The sequence below is a fragment of the Hemibagrus wyckioides genome, linkage group LG13 (genome assembly GCF_019097595.1).
Source record: "Hemibagrus wyckioides isolate EC202008001 linkage group LG13, SWU_Hwy_1.0, whole genome shotgun sequence".
NCBI lineage: Eukaryota > Metazoa > Chordata > Actinopteri > Siluriformes > Bagridae > Hemibagrus > Hemibagrus wyckioides.
This window is the reverse complement of record NC_080722.1, coordinates 18858309-18881705: the sequence shown is the minus strand read 5'-3', so window position 1 is coordinate 18881705 and position 23397 is coordinate 18858309. Positions and strand designations below refer to the sequence as shown.

Genomic DNA, 23397 nt, shown 5'->3' with positions numbered 1-23397 from the left:
GAGATGCGATGTGGTATCCTAGTGGTTAAGGTGTTGGAACTACTGGTCAGAACGTTGTTGAGTTCAAATCCCAGGTCCATCAAGCAGCCACAGCTGGGCCCCTGAGCAAGGCCCTTAACCCTAAGTTGCATAAAATGAGATAAAAATGTAACGTTTTCTCTCTCTCTCTCTCTCTCACTCTCTCTCGTCTTCCAGTGATATTTTTGAGAATAAAAAACAATAATCCACCTTCACAGTCATTACATCCAGGACTGTGTTTCATCTGCACCTTCACTGATATCGCCTGTGTGAAAGATATCAGCGCAAATCAGGCACATTTGACTCTGTGATCACATGACCACTATAACGTCACTGATTGGCTGCATGAATCTCCAGTCTGGGAGAGAAAGAGGTCACTCCTTTCATCATCATCATCATCATCACACCGTTCTGTGCACTCGCTAACACAGTAATCTAAAATAATCAGATGTGTAGTAATGAAGAATTAATATAATAATAATAATAATAATAAAACACAAAAAAATGTTGTTTGCTGCAGATGTAGCAGTAACTCGGCGTGGTAGTGAAGTGTGCGGTGAGATGGAGGTGATGTGACACAGTTCTTCTACATTCCAGCTCCGCTCTTCATCAGCAGCATTCGTTGAGGACTCTGCTGAATGCATTTCACTCTGAAGCCACTACAATCATGTGATACTCCAACTTTTTCCTCTAATCTCACTTCCCTGACTGTGTCACTGCGTCAAACATTCAACACTGAGCTGCAGACACGAGAGCAGGAGGAATACACACTGCGGGGGAAAGAAGAGGAACGAGAGAGGAGCAGAACAAAATGGAAAATAGAAAGATTCCCTTCCATAGTGCTAGTTTAGTGTGGATTAGCGTGTTAGTGTGCTTTAAAGTGTTAGCATGCGTGTTACTGTGCTTTAATGTGCAAGCATGTGTGTTTTAGCGTGTTACTGTGTTTTAATGTGTTGGCATGTGTGTTTTAGCATGTGTTACTGTGTTTTAGGATGTGTTCGCGCGTAGTAGCATGTGTTAGTGTGTTTTAGCGTGTGTTAGCATGGTTTAGCACGTTTTAGAATGTGTTAGCGTGAAGTAGCATGGGTTAGCATGTAGTAGCATGTGCTAGTGTGTTTTACGATGTGTTGGTGTGTGGTAGCATGTGTGAGCATGTAGAAGCATGCATTGTAGTGTGTTTTAATGTGTTAGCATTTGGTAACATGTGTTAGCAAGTAGTAGCATGCATTATAGTGCGTTTTAGTGTATTAGCATGTGTTAGCGTGTTTTAGGATGTGTTAGCATGTAGTAGCATGTGTTAGTGTGTCTTAGCGTGTGTTAGCATGCGTCATAGTGTGTTTTAATGTGATAGTGTGTATTAGCATGTGTTACCACGAAGTAGCATGCATTACAGTGTGTTTTAATATGTTAGCATGTAGTAGCATGTGTTAGTGTGTGCTAGCACGTGTTAGCATGTAGTAGCATGCATTATAGGGCGTTTTAGTGTATTAGCATGTGTTAGCATGCGTTATAGTGCGTTTTAATGTGTTAGTGTGTATTAGCATGTGTTAGCATGTAGTGGCATGCATTATAGTGTGTTTTAGTGTATTAGCATGTGTTAGCGTGTTTTAGGATGTGTTAGCATGTAGTAGCATGTGTTAGTGTGTCTTAGCGTGTGTTAGCATGCGTCATAGTGTGTTTTAATGTGTTAGCATGTAGTAGCATGTGTTAGTGTGTGCTAGCACGTGTTAGCATGTAGTAGCATGCATTATAGTGCGTTTTAGTGTATTAGCATGTGTTAGCGTGTCTTAGCGTGTGTTAGCATGCGTTATAGTGCGTTTTAATGTGTTAGTGTGTATTAGCATGTGTTAGCATGTAGTGGCATGCATTATAGTGTGTTTTAGGATAGCATGTAGTCGAATATGTTAGCATGTATTAGCGTATGTTGGTGTGTTTTAACGTGTTAATGTGTATTAGTGTGTGTTAGCATGTATTAGTGTGCATTAGCATGTTAGTACATTTCAGTGTGTGTTAGTGTGTTTAATCATGTGTTAGCACGTGTTAGCGTGTAATAGCATGTGCTGAGTAAGTTGAGCGCAGTGAGATGTACAGGGAGGCGGTGAAATCTGGGCTGTGGAGAATGTTTTTGTGGTAAAGCCGCTTCAGAAGAAGGTGAGGTCTAACTGTATGATGCAGTTTTATCTGTCTCAGTATTCTCCAGAGCGCTGTGTGAAGATAATACAATAAAAACCCAAGGGCAAACAGTGTGATAAGCAGGCCAGTGCTAATGAAAGGGACTTTATTAACTGATGAGGAAAAATGCAAAGGAAGATGAATTGGTGACACGCAGGGGAATAAAGTGGATTGGACCTGATTGCCTTCATGCGAGTGGGACTGTAATCATATTTTCTGCCTGAGTTGCAGAGCGTCAGTCTGTGTTCTCCTGGAGGAGGAAAAGTTCTAGAGAAATGACCTGAAAAAGGTGATCGTGATCATAACTGTGTTTAAAGAGCTATTGAAATCGAAATACCTCATTTTGTAATTTTATAGTTAATCACTTCTGGGTATTTTTTTTTAAAGATTCATCCTACTTTAGTCTTCTGTTAAATGCTACAAATGTAGTTTGTATTTCCCCAGCCCCCTGAGTGGTCATGTCTAGCTCTACAGTAGCAGCTCGTTAGGTGCATTGGTGTGTTTTTGGCCATGTGTCTTCACACACACTAATTCCTTTTTCCAACTGAGAAGTTTTAAGAGTTTTATGAGACACTGAGCTCTTCAGTTTTGTTGTGCATAAAATTGCTTATACATTTTACAGTTTGAATTTGGTTTAAAATCTTCTGCATGTACATAAGATATGCATACACCGATCAGGCATAACATTATGACCACCTGCCTAATATTGTGTTTGTCCCCCTTATGCTGCCAAAACAGCCTTCGTTCCCCACGCGCATCAATGACCCTTGGCCACCCATGACCCTGTCACCGGCTCACCACTGTTCCTTCCTTGGACTACTTTTGATAGATACTGACCACTGCAGACCGGGAACACCCCACAAGAGCTGCAGTTTTGGAGATGCTCTGATCCAGTCGTCTAGCCATCACAATTTGGCCCTTTGTCAAACTCGCTCAAATCCTTACGCTTGTCCATTTTTCCTGCTTCTAACACATCAACTTGAAGGACAAAATCTGCCTAATATATCCCACCCACTAACAGGTGCCATGATGAGGAGATAATAAGTGTTATTCACTGCACCTGTCACTGCTCACAATGTTATGGCTGATCTGTGTATGTTTATTATTGTGCAAATAACTAAGAGTAAAAAAAAAAAAACACTTGCAATTTTAAATATTCAGAAAGAGAACTTTTGCTTAAAAAAAAAAAAAAAAAACTTACTTGATAGTTTGGCTCTTCAGAAGATGGGCTGGACGTTAACTGCTCAGATTCATCAACAGATCCATCCTCTTCCAACTAGACAAGAACACAGACACACACACAATGAGCCTAATTCTGCACAACCCTTAGCACTAACCACTTCCATTCTCACCTGCACCAAGTCTCAACTGGGATGTAATTAAACCTTCTCCAGCTCTTGTTTATGGTACCATAAAGGAACCAAACAACAAAATGGAAATGAACGGTGCAGGGAACAATGCAGCAAAGCTACTGCCTTAATTATGACAAGCAAATAAACAGTCGACTCTTCACCCAGTTTAACGAAGGAATTAATCTGGCCAGGAGAGCGGAACGTCAACAAGCTCACGCATTGCTGCCCAAATCAGTATTCTGGTCTTCGTGAAGTCTCGAGTCCTAATCATATCCATCATGACACACAATAACAAAATGACCCGAGAGCTCAGTGTTCGAGAAAGCAGCTGCCTGTGCAGAATGTTGATAAGGTAATCGGGGAGGCTTTTTTTAATTCCATCTCAACGATCCTGAATGGCGTTTTTTTTTTTAATCCAACATGAAAACTGTGTTCATATTGACGAGTGAAATCTCTTCTGAAAATAATCATTTAACACTGGGATCCTTTAAAAAAAAAAACCTGATTAAAAACCTGACCTCGAGCCGGGTCAGCTGTCTAACTATAGGCCAGTATTCAAACCTCCTCTTTATCTCCAAGGTTGCAGCACAGCAATTGTGCTCATACTTCTATATTAAAAAAAAATTCATGGACAGGATTTAGGCCTCAGCACTGGTTAGAGTGGTAAAAGTCTCCTTTGATGGTGTTCTTTCCTTAATCGTGGATATAACCGAGTTATATCGTTAGAAAAGCTTCTAAAGCATTGGTCTTGCACTTCAAGTAGCTGAGCAAACTTTTATGATTCAGCACACCTGCTTCAATCCAAAGGTGCTCTTTGTTGGAAGACTTGTATAATGAAGACTACAGCAGGGGGCAGAGCTTTTTCTTACAAAGCCCAGCAGTTACAGAACAGCCTTCCAATTAGTGTTCGAGACTCAGACACAGTCTCAGTGTTTAAGTCAAGGCTGAAAACACATTTGTTTAGTCAAGCCTTTTTATGAATAGTTTTTTTTTTCTTAGGTAAAAGAGCAGATCTGAGATTCGAGTGATTTGATAAACTGGGATGTCGATGTGATTAGAGGATAATGATCTAATAATCGCATTTTGTTTTGTGTAAACCAGTTAGGGGTCGAGTTGATATCTCCTCCTGACACATCTCCTGATATGATGCTAAAGCCAATACTGAACACTGAAACTGTTAACGATGATAAAAAGTGCTTGATGAGCAGAACAAAAAAAAATTGTTGTCTTAATTTCCAGTCATCTGATCATTCTGCATGTAACAGCTTCTCTGTTAGATCGAGAGGCAATGTGGTAGATGTGTGGTAGAACATGGCTGATATAAAAGCAACACTGAGCTGAAATATTCGCCCGCTTCTCGACGAGACCTGCTTTCAGAAGTCCCTCTACACCACACATTGACAGATATAATCACTGAGGTCTCCTAAACCCTAACCCTATTCATTTACACTTAGTGCTGTATCCTGTTCAGAGCCATGGAGTGCATCAGGAAGTCAGGAATACATCCAGGATGTGCCTACACAACAAAATTTTGGCAAACATTCAAAAAAAAATTTTTTTTTTTACATTGTTTTGTTTGACATATTTTGACACCTCAAGTTCAAGAAAGAGTCTTAGCCTTGCAAATATAATCACTGAGGTCCTGTTTATTCATTTACACTTAGTGCTTTATCCTGTTTAGAGTCATGGAGTGTATCCTGGGAATACTGTTCATAAAACAGGAATACACCCTGGAATATACCCTACAAAATTCACACCTGGGGCAATTTAGTCACCAATCCACCTACTGACATGTTTTTAAGAGGTATGAGAGGTATGGTGTGGTTATTTATGGGAATAAAGTCAGCTGTGGTGACTCAACAGAAGGTCAGGGGTTCAAGTCCTAATACCACCAAGCTACCAGTGTTAAACCACTATATCATGGCTGACCTTGCGATCTGATCTCAGCTTCTTAACAAGCTGAAATATTAAAAAAAAAAAAAAAAACCAATTTCACTGTGTGGTAATGTATATTTGACAAATAAAGGCTTCTTCTTCTCATAACAAATTGCTTCTGGATTACAGTCACGCTTAGCCAGGCACAATACTGGTGGGATTATTTCTCCTCTTCATTCTCGGAGGCATTCACCAGCAGGATTATTCGACCCATAGGATTTTACACCACGGGACAGAGATATCGGTAAGGTCGATCCTGTAAGACTGTAATCTTTGTATATGTTTTACAAAAGCGGACTTTATCACAGCTAGAGAGACTGTGAGAGAGTCGGGTTTGATATAAACACTTGGTGGATTTTTGCTGGATTGTTTGTGTTGATTCTTTGCTCTCCACCACATGATTCGAGCCAAGACTAATGTGACCAGTGCCTCTCAGGAGCGAGTTGTTACAGAGTTGTGGCCCATACGGGGAACTCTCTTTAGTGTGGGTTAATATAAAGAAAAGGAAACAACAGTGAGCTCACAAATGAGCAGTTGTTATATCAGGATTTAACCACCAGCTGTGGAAGCGTGCTTGAATGTTGCTGAGGCTGAATTCTGGCAAACAACCAAAACAAATGTAAATATACACTACCGCACTACAAATATTTAATGGTTTTCCAAGGAAACGCACACGAAATTAGTCTGAATAGAAACTACAGCAAAAGAACAGGGCATGCTGACATGTCAGAGTTAGAAATAATGATTTTGATGGAAATGATGAATGTTTTCTTCAAACTTTGCCTTCATCAAAAAAAAAAAAAAAAAAAAAAAAAAAGACTTTTTTGCAGCAATTACAGCCTGGGCATTCTAGCTGTCAATTTTTCAAGATAATCTGATGAGATTTCACCCCATGCTTCCTGGAGCATCTCCCACAAGATGGATTGGCTTGATGGGAGTCTTCCTCCGTAGCTGAAATCAAGCTGAAATATGCAAGCGATCCTGAACTTTTGAGCGGTAGTGTAGTTTTGATCAAATTTTTGTCTGGCATATTTTGACACCTCTAGTTCAAGAAACAGTCTAAAAACCATCTAAAGCTTCACTAGCTATGTGTGATTTCCTCACACAGTGAAGATCATGCTTGGAGTGAGTGGCAGTAGATCTACATGTCGTAGTGAAACAGACATAATCCTGATCAGTCCAGCCTGTAATCAGATAGTGGCTGTCAGAATGTCGTCATCATCATCATCGTCGTCATGAAGAAAGGAGCGCTTATACACTTTGTACAGACCACGTAGTTTTAACATGTTTCAGTACACAAATGAGAAGAGAAGAGAAGAGAAGAGAAGAGAAGAGAAGAGAAGAGAAGAGAAGAGAAGAGAAGAGAAGAGAAGAGAAGAGAAGAGAAGAGAAGAGAAGAGAAGACTTCCCTATAATAAACTTGATGACTATCTTTCTGTAGATTAGCTTAATAATGTAGCGGTCAGTGCACTTCATCGCTCGGTGGAATTCAAAAGAAATCTTTAAATGCTTTAATTTTTCTCCCCTTTCACTTCAAAATGTTGAATGAAAAAGAAAACCATGCAAAAGAAAAAGACACATTTTTCAAAAGACATGCATATTATACCACAGAGTAAACAAAGCACGGCTAAAGCAATATTGTCTCTGTAATTACATAACGTCTAGAACTTCTGTCTACAGCAAAGAGACATTAGCATGTCGTCTCTCTGCACACAGCGTCTCGGCTCTTTAAGGAAATCGGTATCTTCAGACACAGATATCGACTTTTTTTCTGCGATAGGACCGGAGGATGATGTGTTATTGTGTACCTTTGAAAATTGTCCCCATGATTGCCAAGCTTTTATCCGGCGTGGAGTGTCAATATGATTTGTGCTTTGCTGAAAAGCAGCGGCGTCTCTGACCGAGCGCAGGGAATGATAGTTTTACACGGCCTCACCCATCCTGAAAAGCCTCATTGTACTCTGAAGACATGTAAGAAAGACGAGGTAACAGATCTGGAAAAAGCTCATTTCGGCTCCGAAAGACGCGTGCAATACAAGAACGGCGAAGCAGAGAACAAGCGTTTCAACACCATTCACGACTAAAGATCAAGGGGGAGAAGAAGTTTTCCAGTCAATGGTCAGCTATGATAGAACGGCAGAAGTTTAGAGTAGAATCTCATAAAAAAAAAAACCCGAAGTGGCGTGCGTGACGTGTAAAATCCTGTTTGTTCTCGTTTCTGTTCGATCATGTGATTGGCCAAAAGCTGATGTGTGTAATTAAGATATGAAGAGAATCTCAGCTGTCAGAAGTAAGCCTGAGGAAACTGACTATTTTTATGAGACATAAACAACAAAAAATTAATTAAGATCATTAATTCCACATTACGTTTTCATCATTACACACAGTCTGTTCCCCTCAGAAGTGCACCTGATGACAAATTATTTATTCTAGAAGCAATGTTATTGGCTCCTGAGAGGCAGAGCAGAAATGCATTCGTCTTATGTATAGTGTATTTGTGCACTGTTGTTACAATATTCTCTCACTCTTAGGGAGAATATTAAATATCAGAATATTCTTGTGATTCAGATACACAGAAAAACCTGAAACAGTATAGATAGTAATTAGACAGTTCAGTGTAGTCTCTATATATACTAGTTGAACACTGATTATCTTGGTTCAGTGTTCTTAAAGTTGATGTGTTGGAAGCAAGATAAACAGGCAAGTGTAAGAATCTCCACGACTTTGACAAAGGGGCAAACTGTGATGTCTAGACGAGTGGAAAGGAGCTTGTGTTCCTGGTATAAAGGGGTTTGTACCTACCAAATGAAGCTGGTGTACTGGTGTCATCAAAGCTCAGTGACGTACGTGGGAGCTACATAGCTGCAGAGTGGCCAGAGTTATCCCTTGTACACCACTGATAGATTCTACATTGGGCATGAAAGCATCAGAACTGGACGATGAAAAAGCTGGCCTGGTTTGATGAATCTTCAAGAATCGTTTGAGGACAGTTCAAGGTGTTGACTTGACCTCCAAATCAGATCTGGTATGTGGTAGCTTAGTGGTTAAGGTGTTGGCCTACTGATCAGACGGTTGTCAGTTCAAATCCCAGGTCCATCAAGCTGCCACTGCTGGGCCCCTAAGCAAGGCCCTTAACCTTCCGTTGTATAAAATGAGATAAATTGTAAGTCACTCTGGATAAAGGTATCATGCCGTAAATGTAAAGTAATCTTAATCCAATCTGTGGGATGTGCTGGCTCCAGCACATGACTTAAAGGATCTGCTGCAAGCATCTTGGTGCTGAAGCACACCTTTTGAAGTCTTGTGGAGTCCATGCATATATGTTTACACCGATCAGCCATGACATTAAAATCACCAGTCTAATTTTGTGTAGGTTCCTGCTGTGCCACTAAAACAGCTCTGACTTATCTGTGTTATTATTATTATCATCACCACCATCATCACACATCACTCTGTCACATGAACGCATCAGTGACTGCCGCCTTCTTGACTAAAAGAGAAAATAAAATCTTTTTCTCCTCTGTCCTGAAGATGTGGGGAAATGTAAAGTTCCAGCTTTACCTCTGACTGTTACAAAGCACTGAGACTCCTTCCAGACATGTTAAATTAATCATAGGGCTATGTAAAGTGTCCTCTGTACACGTCTCTGTGAATGAGCTGTTACTATAGAAACAATAAGGTATTAGAACCTGTTCTACTATCAAAGCTGCTGCTATAGAGAATTAATCAACACCTTCTTACCATTCAGAATTCAGAATGTGTGTGTGTGTGTGTATGTGAGAGAGAGAGAGAAAGAGAGAGAGAGAGAGAGAGAGAGAGAGACAGACCTGCAGCAGTGTTTTCAGATGAAACAGCTGTTCTTTAACAGACATGCAGTCCTGGGCCATGTGCTTCAGCATCAGCTCATCCAGAGACGACTGTCCTGATCCTCTCCTGCTGGAACCGGGTGTGTGACCATTATCAAATGACTGCAGAACTCCGTCTCTACAGATCACAGATACAGAAGGTGAAACACAAGCAATGCAGACAGTCAGAAATCAGATTAATTCTTGGCCAAGTTAGAATGACGGCCTGTATAATAAACTTCACAGACATGATAGGGTTTCTCTCTGGAACAATATGCAATTCTAATGTTTTACATCATATCTATCTATCTATCTATCTATCTATCTATCTATCTATCTATCTCTCTCTCTCTCTCTCTATACATATATATATATATATATAAAGAGAGAGAGAGAAAGAGAGACACACACAAACACAAACACACACAGCAAGACAGCAGTGTTATGTGACAGGAACAAGCAGGAGACGATCTTCTGTGTGACTGTGTGTGAGAGGTGGAGGTGGTGTGTAGGTGAAAGACTGGAAACTTTCCTGTGCTGCTCAGGCAGATCTCACTGACTTTGTTGGAGACATGTGCAGTGACAGAAAACAGAATTTATTTCCTTACTGAAACAGAACAGACCCAAAGACTGCTGAAGGGAGTGACAGAGCAGGAACACCGGCTTATTCATGCAACTATCTGCCAATCATGTGGCGCAGTGCAATGTACAAAATGGTAGAAAATGATACAATGATCTCAATGACTTGTCCAGTGGCTTGTCCAGTTCGGGTGAGCGCGTGTCCAGTGTAGCCTCAGATTCCTGTTCATGGTTGAATGGAATGATCAGCCTTAAGGAGGGGTTTTCCAAGATGTTTTTTTTTCTTACTATGGTTGTAAAGAGACGTTAAGTTAGCCTTTCTTCCAGTTCAAACCAGTTTGGCCATTTGCTTCAGAAATCATTCATCTATAATGCATAACTGGACGCATTTTGTTTTCTACATCATTCTGTGTCAATTGTGAAGACTGTTGTTTGTGAAAATCCAAGCAGTTTCTTAAAAAAAAAACCCCAAAATGGCACCAAGCACCATTACACGGTCCAAGTCAGCGAGATCGCGGAGTTTGTTTCCACATTCTGCTTTATTTAAAATGAGTTTAAAATGAACATTTCCTGAAGCTAGATGATTGATTAGGATGGAGAATGTGAATAAATACAGCCTCCTCTGAAAGTATTGATCAGCAAGGCCAGATCTTTTGTTTGTTCTTTACACTGAAGACGTTTAGATTCGAGATCAAATATGGGACGATAGATCAGAACTTCAGCTTCAGTTTCCTGAGATTTACAACTTTAGTATCAGACCACTCAATTGTGTAAAGGTGTAGGGACAGATAGTCTGATAGAACAGATCGACTGTGGGACTGTTCTGCTTTCCAGTGTTAACATTATTCAGCTAAGACGTGCACTTCCTCAGCCGTCTAATTTTCCTCGGATAAAAATTGATATTTAAGAGAAATCATTAGGCAAACTACATGAATCCAATTTTAATAACTGTCTCATGTTTTGTACACTGTAAGGTGTAATTGGCAAGAAAACAGTAATTTCCACAGCAGTAGCTTTATGAATTAGATGCCAGCAGCAGACAACGCTAAAGCCCCAACTTAAGCATTGAGCTCAAACAACTACATTTTAACCGTAGCTTTTTTTTTTTTGCTGTATTATATTCATTTAAAGAGACACGCATTCATGAATAGGGACAGAGGGGGAGAGAGAGAGAGAGAGAGAGAGAGAGAGAGAAAGGGACAGAGGGAGAGAGAGAGAGAGAGCGAGAGAGAGAGAGAGAAAGGGACAGAGGGAGAGAGAGAGAGAGAGAGAGAGAGACAGAGACAGAGAGAAAGGGACAGCGGGAGAGAAATCGAGAGAGAGAGAGAGAGAGAGAGAGAGAGAGAGGGAGGGAGACAGGGAGACAGACAGACAGAGACAGCAGACAGACAGACAGGCCTTGCATACATGTTGAACTTTTCTCTCTGTTGCTGATTACTGAGATCAAACTCTCTAAACATTGTGGTAAATAAATTTAAATTCTTAATTCACAATTGAAATTGAACGCAGATATTTACCTTCTCTCGTAGTGCAGCTGCTCCGGTCTGCACTGCTGTCGCTTTCTCCATGGCCAGTAATTACTCTCTGAGTGGTCATAATGGGACGCTACCTCAACATCTGTAATACAGAAAGCAGTCTGTAAAAAATGCAACCCAGCAATCTAAAAGTAGAGTGTGTGCACAGGGGGATGAATCCTCAGCCTGATTCAGATTTCACATCCAGAGCGTAAAACTACAGCCTGCTTTAGTGATAACGCTTAAACAGCCCTGAGCTGCAGCCTGGGAAGATATGAGCACTAATACCAAGACATTACTCAATCTGATAGGAGCCTGGTGTCTCCAAACCTCTGGGGTTCACATTAAGAGAAAATCTCTCACACACACAATCACACACACACATGCACACACACACGCACACACATGCACACGCACACGCACACTCATGCACACTCACACACACGCACACTCACACGCACTCACTCACACACGCACACACACACACGCACACTCACACGCACGCACACTCACACGCACGCACACTCACACGCACGCACACTCACACGCACTCACTCACACACACGCACACTCACACACACGCACACTCACACGCACTCACTCACACACGCACACACATGCACACTCACGCACACACATGCACACTCACATGCACACACACGCACACATGCACACACACGCACACTCACTCACTCACTCACGCACACACACACACGCACACACATGCACACTCACACACACGCACATTACTGAATAAAAGAAGATTCAGTACATTTTTGTATTTACACTTTTCACTCAAGTTGTTAATTAAATTAGAAACGAATGTAAAATAAAAGCATTGTCTCCATAGTGCTGAGAAACCTGACTGGATTTCTGCTGTGTTCATGTAAAAGCCCTTCTCTGCTCAGACCCAATCTGAGTGGAAATGAAACCACAGGAGGATCATCACCACAGTCCTGGCTGAGTGACAGCAGGAGATAGCAGGTGAATAGTGATGGCCACCAGCACTAAAATATTATGTGGAATTTGCTTGCTCAGTAGCTCTGGGAGCGTTTACTTATCGAGGGGTTGTGAGTTCAGATTCTACCCCACTCCAAGCTGCCACTCCTCCAGCATTTTAGCAAGTCCCTAAATCCCTCAGTTATAGATCATTTCAACAGCTATTCATTCACATGGGTTTATGGAACTGATGTCTTTGGTCCTTGAACGTTTCTGGTTAGTTGTTGTGCCCAGAGGCTGTTTATACAATCCTTCATTTAATTATGTGATTAAAAATGTCAATATCTAAATTAGGACGATGTTGTTTAGTGGTCAGATGTTCTTTAAGACCAGGAACTAACTTACTTTCAGATATTTAAGTGCTTCAATTTTCAAAAAACCAAACACAACCTGGGAGACCTGGATTGTAGCAGTTAAGCGAGAAGGCTGGATCCAAGGAATACAAGGCATAACATTATGACCCCTGACAGGTGAAGTGAATAACGCAGATTATCTCATATCTCCTCATCATGGCACCTGTTAGTGGATATATTAGGCAGCAAGTGAACATTTTGTCCTCAAAGCTGATGTGGTAGAAGCAGGAAAAATGGACAAGTGTAAAGATTTGAGCGAGTCTGACAATGTGAAATTTGTGATGGCTAGACGACTGGATCAGGGCATCTCCAAAACTGCAGCTCTTGTGGGGTGTTCCCAGTCTGCAGTGGTCAGTATCTATCAAAAGTATCCTTTAAGGCCTGTAAGTATCCTTTAAGTCCTTTAAGTTGTGAGGTAGGGCCCATGGAGGCCACACCTTGCAACTTACAGGATTTAAAGAATCTGCTGCTAACATCTTGGTGCCAGATCCCACAGCACACCTTCAGGACTCCATGTCTCGACAGGTCAGGGCTGTTTTGGCAGCAAAAGGGGAACCAACACAATATTAGGTGGGTGGTCATAATGTTATGCCTGATCGGTGTATACATGTGTGCTTATATCTATGTATATTACTATCCATGAAACACACATAGGACCTAAAAGCTTGTTTGGTGAGACTAGTGTGACTCTCAACCACTCTTTTGTCTGACAAAACAAATTGGCATTATATATGTACTAATCTATTTTTACTTTTATATATATTGTATATATTTTTATCTAAAAGCAGCAACACAAGTTTATGCATTAGAATTTCAAAAATTAAAGACACTGGATTGCAGGCACCTTCTTGTTTATTGCGACCAAGCGCAAGTCTCAGATGTCACAGATGGAGCATTTAAACCCTCTCTCTCTCTCTCACACACACACACACACACACACACACAGTTCCACAACAACGAGGATCGCAGCAACATGGGAACAAACTTGTTGACATTTCAGAGCATAAGAATTATTAATTAGGAAAAATGGCACAATTATTTTACTGACATACTTACGGTTAATAATGTCATTGATTATTTGAACAGATTTACAGACTGACCAGCGCTGCAAGTGTAATGTCCACTAAGAACGTCACCAGTCTCCTTAGAGATGAACCCAGACAACACAAATGTCTTCCACACTGTATGAGCAGATTTTCCCAGATTTTCTGCTTAGAAAATAGCATCCAGACTATGATCAGCTTTTACAGCTTCTCTCATATAGACGCACTCCGTTTCACTTGAAATAAAAGGTTTAGGTTTTCACTGAAAACTTGTCTAATTTAGAGGGTCCAGTGATTCCAACTGATCGTTTATTTTTTGTTTTTGTACATACCTTAACCTTTCAGTTCGAACTTATAAAGCACCTGCTTGTCATTTTGTTTTGACAGATCTATGATTTAAAAATGGCACCAACAGAAATATGCAGTAGCATTCGAACAGGTTTATTATTTTTCACATTCATGAAATGGCCTATATCCTGTCTCAAGTGTTCTTGCTTAGCATAAAAAACCCTGATAAATTACTAAAATAAAGTGATATACAGCCATGATAAAAAAGAAAGTACACCCTCCTCTCGAGCTCAGGATTTCAGCTCGTTTTCAGCCCAATGTTTACTTCAACTTATTGCTGTTAAAGGGGTTTTACATTATTGTTATGTTACTGAATTACTTCTTTTTCTCCCAGTTTCAGGTAAGAGCTTTCCAGTCAGAAATATTTATCTGAAAATTTCACTTCCATGCTCTAATACTTCATGGCTCGTACTGATTGATATAACAACTGTGACCTTGGCAATTTTCGGTAACGAGTATCACAGAGTCACAGAGCCCTGATTGGTCCATGTGTTTGGTTTTAAAATGAGATTGGAAACATGAAACTGGAAATAGCAGTGAAGCAAAGAGTCAGTAAAAATGTAAGGAGGTGCTAAGATGATAAAATGCAACAAATATACATAAAGTAACAAAAAATGCTAAGCATGTAGGGCACTATCTAGGGAGGAAACACAGCCATTAGGTAACAAAAAAAAAAAGTATTTCTATGCTAAGCATGTAGGGCACTGTTGTGGCCTACATGCTATCTAGGGAGGAAACACAGCCATTAGGAAATAAATTAAGAAATTGGCCCAATTTAATGACAGATTTTGCTTAGATCAGAGACAAGAAAACATTGCTGTTGATAAATAAATGAAAACAAATCCGAAATATTATACTGCAATATTAAATGAAAGTGAAATATAACTTCCTAAGTGTGCTTCATTCTCTGTGAGCCATTCTGTGATTCTGTGATAATTCACAGGTACAACACAACACAGGATCTGTGTGACGTGTCTGAACTGCTTTAATGTTAGGCTGATAAAGTGATGCTGCTGTTCTTACAGTGCATCTGCGAACAGACGAGTGACGGAACGTACCACTGTGGAGAGAGACGTCTTCAGGCAGATCCACATCCAGCATGAGGTCATCGTCCTCCAGATCACAAGAGTCCAAGTTGTCCAAGTTATTGAGAATGTCCTTGTGAACAAAAACAGAAAACAGAGAGTGAAAAACATTTTTTTTTAAAAACAATCCTACAGTAAGAGAAGAAGAAGATCCTGAGTCCTGAATGGAGATAGATCTTGCTCGGTGTGCTCGTTGTAAATAATCTCTTTCCCCTCTTTCCTCTATATTATATCTAGAGTATCTGTGACCCACAACAAGCACTTGAATGTACAACTGTCACAGACGTTTTGTGCAGATGAGAAATAATCTTTAAACTTAAACCAAAGCTTTAGAGTGTCAGTAAATCTGTAACGCTGTATATGCGCGTGTTCTGGGATTAATCAACAAAGACAGGAAAGGCAGGCAAGATCGTTCATATTGACATGATGCAAAGCTTCTAAATCGATACTGAGGCCATCTTGTTTAGCTGTAAGATATCCACAACATTTACATGACCTGGAAACACATGAAACACAGGTCAACAATCAAACCATACAAACCCTGAGTGATACAACATCTCCCTGTTCCATCTATCCATAAAAACATCATAGCTATCTCATCTGAATTAAGTTCCACAGAGATAGACTAATACCTGCACATCATATATCCCCAGGCTGAAGATTACACAGAGTTTAAGTGGCAGATGTTTAAGGAACACGTTTAGCCCTGGAGAACGCGAGGACTGGTGCCGTGTGGAGACACCAGTGTACGTTTGACTGAAGTGCAGTAATGCATGGAGCCGAGAACTGCCTTCTCTCCTCCCTGAGAGAGCTTAGTCCCAACTGAACAGCTCTGAGAAATGACTTTTCCTCATGAGTAACTTCTGCTCCACACACAGAGGAAAGCAGAGGAATCTTCAGAGGAAGAAAGATGTGTACATGACTGAGGGTCAGCGATTTCAGAAGGTTTACACTCACAGCTGGTGTACATTTGTGGGCATACACTCTGAACTTCCTGTCTGTATTTTCACTTCAACAAAGAATGGGGCTGTACAGTAGGTGTGTAAGATACTGTACAATTTTTCCCTGCTTGTGATTTCTTTGAAAAAATGTATTAGATAATAATTCTAAATAATCATTTTACAAATTGGTTGTCTTAATGTCCACACACACAGATCAGGCATAACATAACGGGCCAGCCTTCACTCCCCATGTGCATCAATGAGACGGTCGCCGGTTCACCACTGTTCCTTCCTTGTACCACTTTTGATGGATACACCCCACAAGAGCTGCAGTTTTGGAGATGCTCTGATCCAGTGGTCTAGCCATCACAATTTGGCCCTTGTCAAACTCACTCAAATCCTTACTCTTTTTCCTGCTTCTAACACATCAACCTTCAGAACAAAATGTTCACTTGCTGCCAAATATATCCCACCCACTAACAGGTGCCATGATGAGGAGATCATCAGTGTTATTCACTTCACCTGTGACTGCTCATAATGTTATGCCTGATCGGTGTAGTTGACACTTTTCATTTTTGAATGTGTATATTTATTATTGAAAAAGTAATGTATTAAATAACTGTCTAGTTAATTCATTATATTCACATTTAACAGTATTTGTTAAGTGTAAGACAGTATTTGTTAAGTGCAGTCAAGAACTGCCATTTTAAAGCTTTTAACTAGTGTGTGACAAATAAAATTTGTATTATGTATCTGGTATGTTTGAGCGAGACCTCATACTAAGATGAGCGACTACACTAAATCAGGAAAACAGTATAATCAGAGTAAATGTCACTGAATTCATGGCAGGGTAGAAATTATTAAAACAGTTTAATTGCACAAACCTACTGTACACTGAATATCAGGAAAACAGCATTTCGATGGCAAACAGACTGAACCGTTAACCCTTAAAGCCACAGCGCTGTAATGTCTGTATTTAAGTAGATGGTAGTATTGAACGTTTAGGGACAGAACAGTTGAAGATTTGAGTATTACATGCCATCAGAGACAGAGTACTGAAAGTGTCATTATGATGACATTTTGGACAGTTTGTTTGGACACAAATTTGTCGATATGTTGACAGTTTAACAAATAATAGGCTAAAGTGGAGGAACAGCAGCTGAAACACAAACACAGAACTGTATCTGAAGGACAGACAGTGACTCAGGTAGAATCTTCACCTGACAAGATTGGAGCTGTTAGTAACCACAGGAGAGACGTGACCATGTATAAGGGCAAAAAAAAAAACTAATATTTTGTTGTCCTGGAAGCACCGTTTGCCTTCGTATTTATTTTTTTTTTATAGTAGAAATGGAGATTTATAATCTTAACTGATTTCTCTGAACTTCCCACTGCTCCCTGCTCCCTAAAACAATACAGTCATAAAGCCAGATTTTTCCTAATTTCTCACAAGGTAGTGTCCAACAGATACACTCAGAGATGGTAAAAAATACACAATTAAAATAAAATTATTACGAAAGTTGTGGATAACAACAATCAAAACAGAGAACAGCTATCTAACTCTGGCATTTTTACAAAAAAAATAACTGACTTTACAAACACTATTTATATTTATTTAGACACACTATTATTAGCTACAGCAATGGATTTGTTTATCAAGAGAGATGTATTTAATGATTAGTTTGCTGTAATCATTATCTCAGTTTTTGTCACACAGAAAACATTTGTTGGCAAGAAATAGAAAAAAAAACTTGAACTCGTGACATATATGTGAGGGTTTAGAAAGAAAAATGTGTTTAGTAAAATGCAGACTACTTAAAACACGTCTAACCAAATCATCTTTCTAGCTGCAGTAATGTAACAGGAAAGGTGGGCAAAGAGAGGGGGGCAGCAGAGAGAAAAGGGTGGTAGAGAGCAGGGGAGCACTGGGAGGGTCAGAGATTGAGGGGGGGGACAGAGAGAGAGAGATGGGTGGCAGGGGTACAGACAGGAGGGGACGGGGGGGCAGTGAGAGGCAGGGGGCAGAGAGAGAGGGAGGGGCAGAGGGGGGCAGAAAGAGTCAGAGAGGGTGGGGGGGGGTTGTCAGAGAGAGGCATATATCCACAAATCTGTTGTTAGTTCTCCAAGATGTTTGGAACAACCTACCTGCCGAGTTCCTTCAAAAACTGTGTGCATGTGTATATAGAAGAACTCATGCTGTTTTGCAGGCAAAGACTGATCACACCAAAGATTCATTTGATTTGGATTTCTCTTCTCTTCATTTAATTTCCATTTTGTTAATTAACAAAAAATAATTTTAAAAATAAGCATTTTTCACACGTGTCAAATTTTTTTTTGCACAGTTACACATACAAGTGTAATGACATCGCTCCTCGCACGACTCCGGACTGGGTGCTGAAGGGACAGCGCCACTTCAACACCCCCTCTGTTGTGGACAGCAGAGGAGCACATGGCCATGGGGTGGAGCAGCAACATCCATGTAATTTATTTAAATTCATTTAACTCTACATATCTTTTGCAGTACATATGTTAATTTAATTAGCATCTATGTATGTTTTGTGTTTGTTTTTATTCTTAGTTGTTTTTCTTTTCCTTTATTTGATGTTATTGTTTGTCTATTAATTTGCTTTGGCAACACTGTTAAAACAGTCATGCCAATAAACTGAGAGAGAGAGAGAGAGAGAGAGAGAGAGAGAGAATGCCTTAGAGAAAAATACAGGGACATACAAAAGAGAAAAGGAAATGGGGGGGGAGAGAGAGAGAGAGAGAGAGAGAGAGAGAGAGAGAGAGAAAAGAAAAATACATAGAGAGACAAAAGAAACAAAACAATGGGGAGAGAGAGAGAGAGAGAGAGAGAGAGAGACAGACAGACAGAGAGAGAGAGAATGCCTTAGAGAAAAATACTGGGACATACAAAAGAGAAAATGAAATGGGGAGGGAGAGAGAGAGAGAGAGAGAGAGAGAAGAAAAATACATAGAGAGGCAAAAGAGACAAAATAATGGGGGGAGAGAGAGAGAGACAGAGAGAGAGAGACAGAGAGAGAGAGAGACAGAGTCTGAGAGAAAAATACATAGAGAGACAATAGAAAAAGAGAAATGAGAGAGAGAGACAGAGAGACCTTGTTGCTGATTATGAATAGGTTTTTGTGAACAGTTTTGTCTGCTCTAAGCATGACCTCGTCATCATCTACTCGATCGATACTGAGACTTTATCCCGTTTATCTCCTGTGCTTCAGTGAACCTTGCAGCCTCGTCTCCTGTTTATCACATACGCACACTGCTCTTTCTACTAATGCAACAACACCCTGTCTCTCATTTAATCTATAAATAGAAACCTTCTATGACAAAAAAAATCAGCCAAGTATTCTTCTCTATTCACACACACACACACACACACACGAACACACACATGCACATGCACTCACACACATGTTCTCACTCAAACACTCACACACAAACTTTAAGACAGGAGACATGGACTGGTGTGTGTGTGTGTGTGTGTGTGTATGAACAGAGAAGAATACTTGGCTAATTTTGTGTTATATATGCAACCCATCAGGACTAAAGCAGGACTTGCACAGAATCACGTTTCAAGCCCTACTGTTGATTTTAGTTTCCTGAAGTTCTTCAATAAAGTGCAACAGGCCAGAAAATATAAGCAAGCTGTTTGAAGAGCTCGAAGGAGCGAAGGGGAAATGTTGATCTTTCTGACAGTTGGAGCTGGTACACAGAGGCAGAAATAGAGGAAGAATCAATATTTCAGGAGGATCGTCTCACCGCGGACATGCGACAGAGCACCTACTACACACCAGCAGAACCTTCGTGCTCACACACAGCTTGCTAGGAGTTAGTCAGAGTGAAGAGTGAGAGAGAGAGAGGGAGAGAGAGAGAGAGAGAGAGAGAGAGAGAGAGAACATATGGAAAAACAAAGCCACTGAGGACATCTGCTTCACATGACACTGACAAGAATGATGCTTGAAAAGTAACCATCATGACACTGTCCAAGGTCGAGTGAAGTGCAGGGAACAGCAGGAGTGACGATGAATCAGGGCCTGGTTGTGGAGTTAGCAAAGTATTTCATCAGATCAAAGCAAAAAACAGCCGATAAACATAAAAAAATACCCGTCATTCATCTACTCTGCTTTTTCAAACCTAAAAAGAGGTTTATGGCAGAAAATTGTGATGTTCATGTCAGAAGCTTAACTCTATACCAACTGCACCATGTTTGTGGGGATGTAGATGCATCATCATGCTGCGAGATATAAACTTGGACCCGGCTGTAAATTCACGGCACATTTCCTGCCAACTTATGGAGTCCATGATGCCACATATCCTAACAAGGTTCTCAGGGACTTTGGAAGACAAAGAGCTCTACAACAGCTCTAATGCTTCACCATGCTCAACACCAGGGATTGGGTAGAACCTTCCTTCTTTTTATGCCAAACATATTTTGAGCACGTGTCATCCAGACCCTTTTATTTATGGTTAAATGAAAGAGAAATTTTTTTTTTCACTTCTGCCTTAGAAATAGTTTGTTTTCATGCAGGTGGTGACTAATAGTAGAAAAAATGACTTGGTGAACCCAAAATGCACAAACATTTTGCACTCTATGCATGATCCATGAAGAAATATTTGCCTATTTATCATCCTTCTCACAGTGTGTGGGTGTAAAATACACTCATGTGCTCTTCAGGGAAAGTGGATTTAAACATCTTAATTACTGCCCTAACAAGTGAATTTGGCCTTTGTTCAGACATGTAGCTCTAATTAGCCTGATAAATGAAATGAGACAAAAGTGTGTCATCATTCAGTAGAGATCTCTAATCTTCCCCATGCTGGTAATAAGCAACATCTTAATCTTTGATGCTTCACATTAACACTTTTGACTTTTGATTGAAACTGAAAGCAAATAAACTTATATATATATAAGTTTTATATTATATATATATATATATAAAATATATATATTTTATATATTATATATATATAATAAAGAAATCCTTATTCCAATGGATTTAAAATACTTAACCACTAAGAGATTATTAGTGACTTTTTTAAGGCGAGTAAGGGTGCCAATAATTTTGAACCAGACTTTACCTGGTACTTTAATGTTGATATAAAGCTTACACAATAGCCAGCTGTCAGTAATAAACTGTAGCTGTAACGTTTAGCATGTTCAGTGTTCACATTCACAGTGTTCTATACAGTGGAACCTCTGCCTTACAAATTTTCACCTTAACAGTTGAAATTTTGCAAGAAATTTGCATCGGCATAAGAGGCATTTTCAGCATACGAACGAACTGAACCGAATGCCGGCTAAGTTGCGTGTATGTTGGGAGCTGTTTAAAGTGGAAAGCCAAGCGAAACCATCTGAAGCGAGTTTACGAATTTTACAAAAAATTTTCAGTCAGCAAAAGCTGTTTGGAAAGAGTCAACCCACGATACCAACGTTGTCTTCGGCATGCGTTCAAAAGCTAGGTGATTTTTCAGGCGTTTTCTGTTGACAGATTGGTGGTGATCTGTTCTATTTTTAGCCCAAACTTAGCGGCACGACTTCCTGTGAGGACCCTTAATGTGAAATGTGTGGCTTGGGTCAGTTCTTTGTAAGCAGCCATACAGTTTACATACGCTTCGTATCCGTAATACTGGTCATATTTTGGGTGGCTGGAACAGATTATCTGCATTTACATTATTTCTTATAGAAAAATTTGTATCGCCTCCAGAACGAATTAAATTCCTATGCCGAGGTTCCACTGTATGTGATCATCCACTAAACACCAGTTATTCATTTATTATTATCATTTTTTTGTATTATAAGAGTCATTTATCATTTGGCATGATGATAAATGCGTCCAGTGCAGTGTTGTGTTTGGTATTACATTGTGGCCTAAATCAACATTTCATTGCAACGATGCAGTCAAAAAGTCAACCGATGTAAACACATCACACTTTATCAACAGTTCCACAATATGGCTAAAAGCTTCTTTAAGGGTGCAAACTGCCAGTGTATGCAAGAAACCTGCTTGTCAAATGAATAAATGATGCAGTAAATATTTGCTCATGACCGTGTCTATGTCATTGTGTCTATTTTCTCAACGCAACTGATAAAAACGCCAAACTCACATCCTGTTGGTTGTGATAGACGTGTTTGTTAAATGTAAATGATCACAGTCAGGTGCTGAAACAGCACAAGCAGGCATTGAAGAATGTGTCTGAAAGTGTTGACATTTGTTTTCCGTTACTCACTGTGTTGACTTAAGCCTTATTAATTTCCGTGTGGAGGTGTATAATGTTATTATTCCCAGACTATTTCTCAGGGTTTAATCAGAATCTGTCAATAGCTTATACAGACTATGCATAGAAGGTTACAACATATTTTACTTTCTATTAAATAAGCAGTAAAAATAATTCCAGGTAATATAAATCCTGTGTCGAGTGACATGTTGATAAAGACTGAGTTGTAGCCATGACTGGAAAACTAATCCCATATGCGTTGCACTGCAGTGAAACTCGGCAAGAACGGGAGCTCAAGGTTATAATGACCTCAGGGACACAGGAAGCCCAGGACAACAGTGACATCAGGGGTAATGATGGCCTCAATGTAACAGGATGCTTAGGGTAACAGTGACTTCAGTGTAACAGGGAGCTCAGGGTACCAGTTACCTCAGGTTAACTGTGACCTCAGGTTAATAGGTAGTTCAAGGTAACAGGGAATTTAGCGTACCAGTGACCTCAGAGTAACAGGAAGTTCAGGGTAACACCAATCTCAGAATACCAAAAACCTCAAGGTAACAGGGAATTTAGGGTACCAGTGACCTGAGGGCAACTGGGAGCTCAGGGTACTAATGACCTCAGGATAACAGGGAGTTTAGGGTACCCAGTGTATTAGGGGGTTCAGGGTTGATTATAAAATACAACTACTAACCTATAAAGCACTGAATGGTCTCGTGTGACATTACCTGAGGCAACTTTTTTTTTTTTTTTTTTTTTACAATCCGCCAAACCTACTTCGATCAAAGGGTGCAGGCTATTTGGTAGAACCTCAAATAGTAAAGCCTACAGGAGGGGGCTGAGCTTTTTCTTACAAAGCCCCACAGTCATTGAACAGCCTTCCAATTAGTGTTCAGGACTCAGATACAGTCTCAGGGTTTAAGTCCAGGCTGAATACGGACTTCGTTAGTCAAGCTTTTTATGAATATTTTTTCTTAGGTAA

General features: G+C 40.1%; 1 protein-coding gene across 4 annotated transcripts in view; it reads right to left on the bottom strand.

Moving 5' to 3' along the window:
• ccser2b (coiled-coil serine-rich protein 2b) overlaps nucleotides 1–23397 on the bottom strand; it is a 61791-nt gene that overhangs the window by 17631 nt on the left and 20763 nt on the right. For all 4 annotated transcript variants that reach the window (XM_058406089.1, XM_058406090.1, XM_058406087.1 and 1 more), the window contains exons 4-7: nucleotides 15217–15316; nucleotides 11419–11518; nucleotides 9305–9461; nucleotides 3392–3466 (exon numbers count right to left, since the gene is read on the bottom strand). In XM_058406089.1, coding sequence (XP_058262072.1) covers nucleotides 3392–3466; nucleotides 9305–9461; nucleotides 11419–11518; nucleotides 15217–15316 — 432 coding nt within the window. The remainder of the gene's footprint in view (nucleotides 1–3391; nucleotides 3467–9304; nucleotides 9462–11418; nucleotides 11519–15216; nucleotides 15317–23397) is intronic.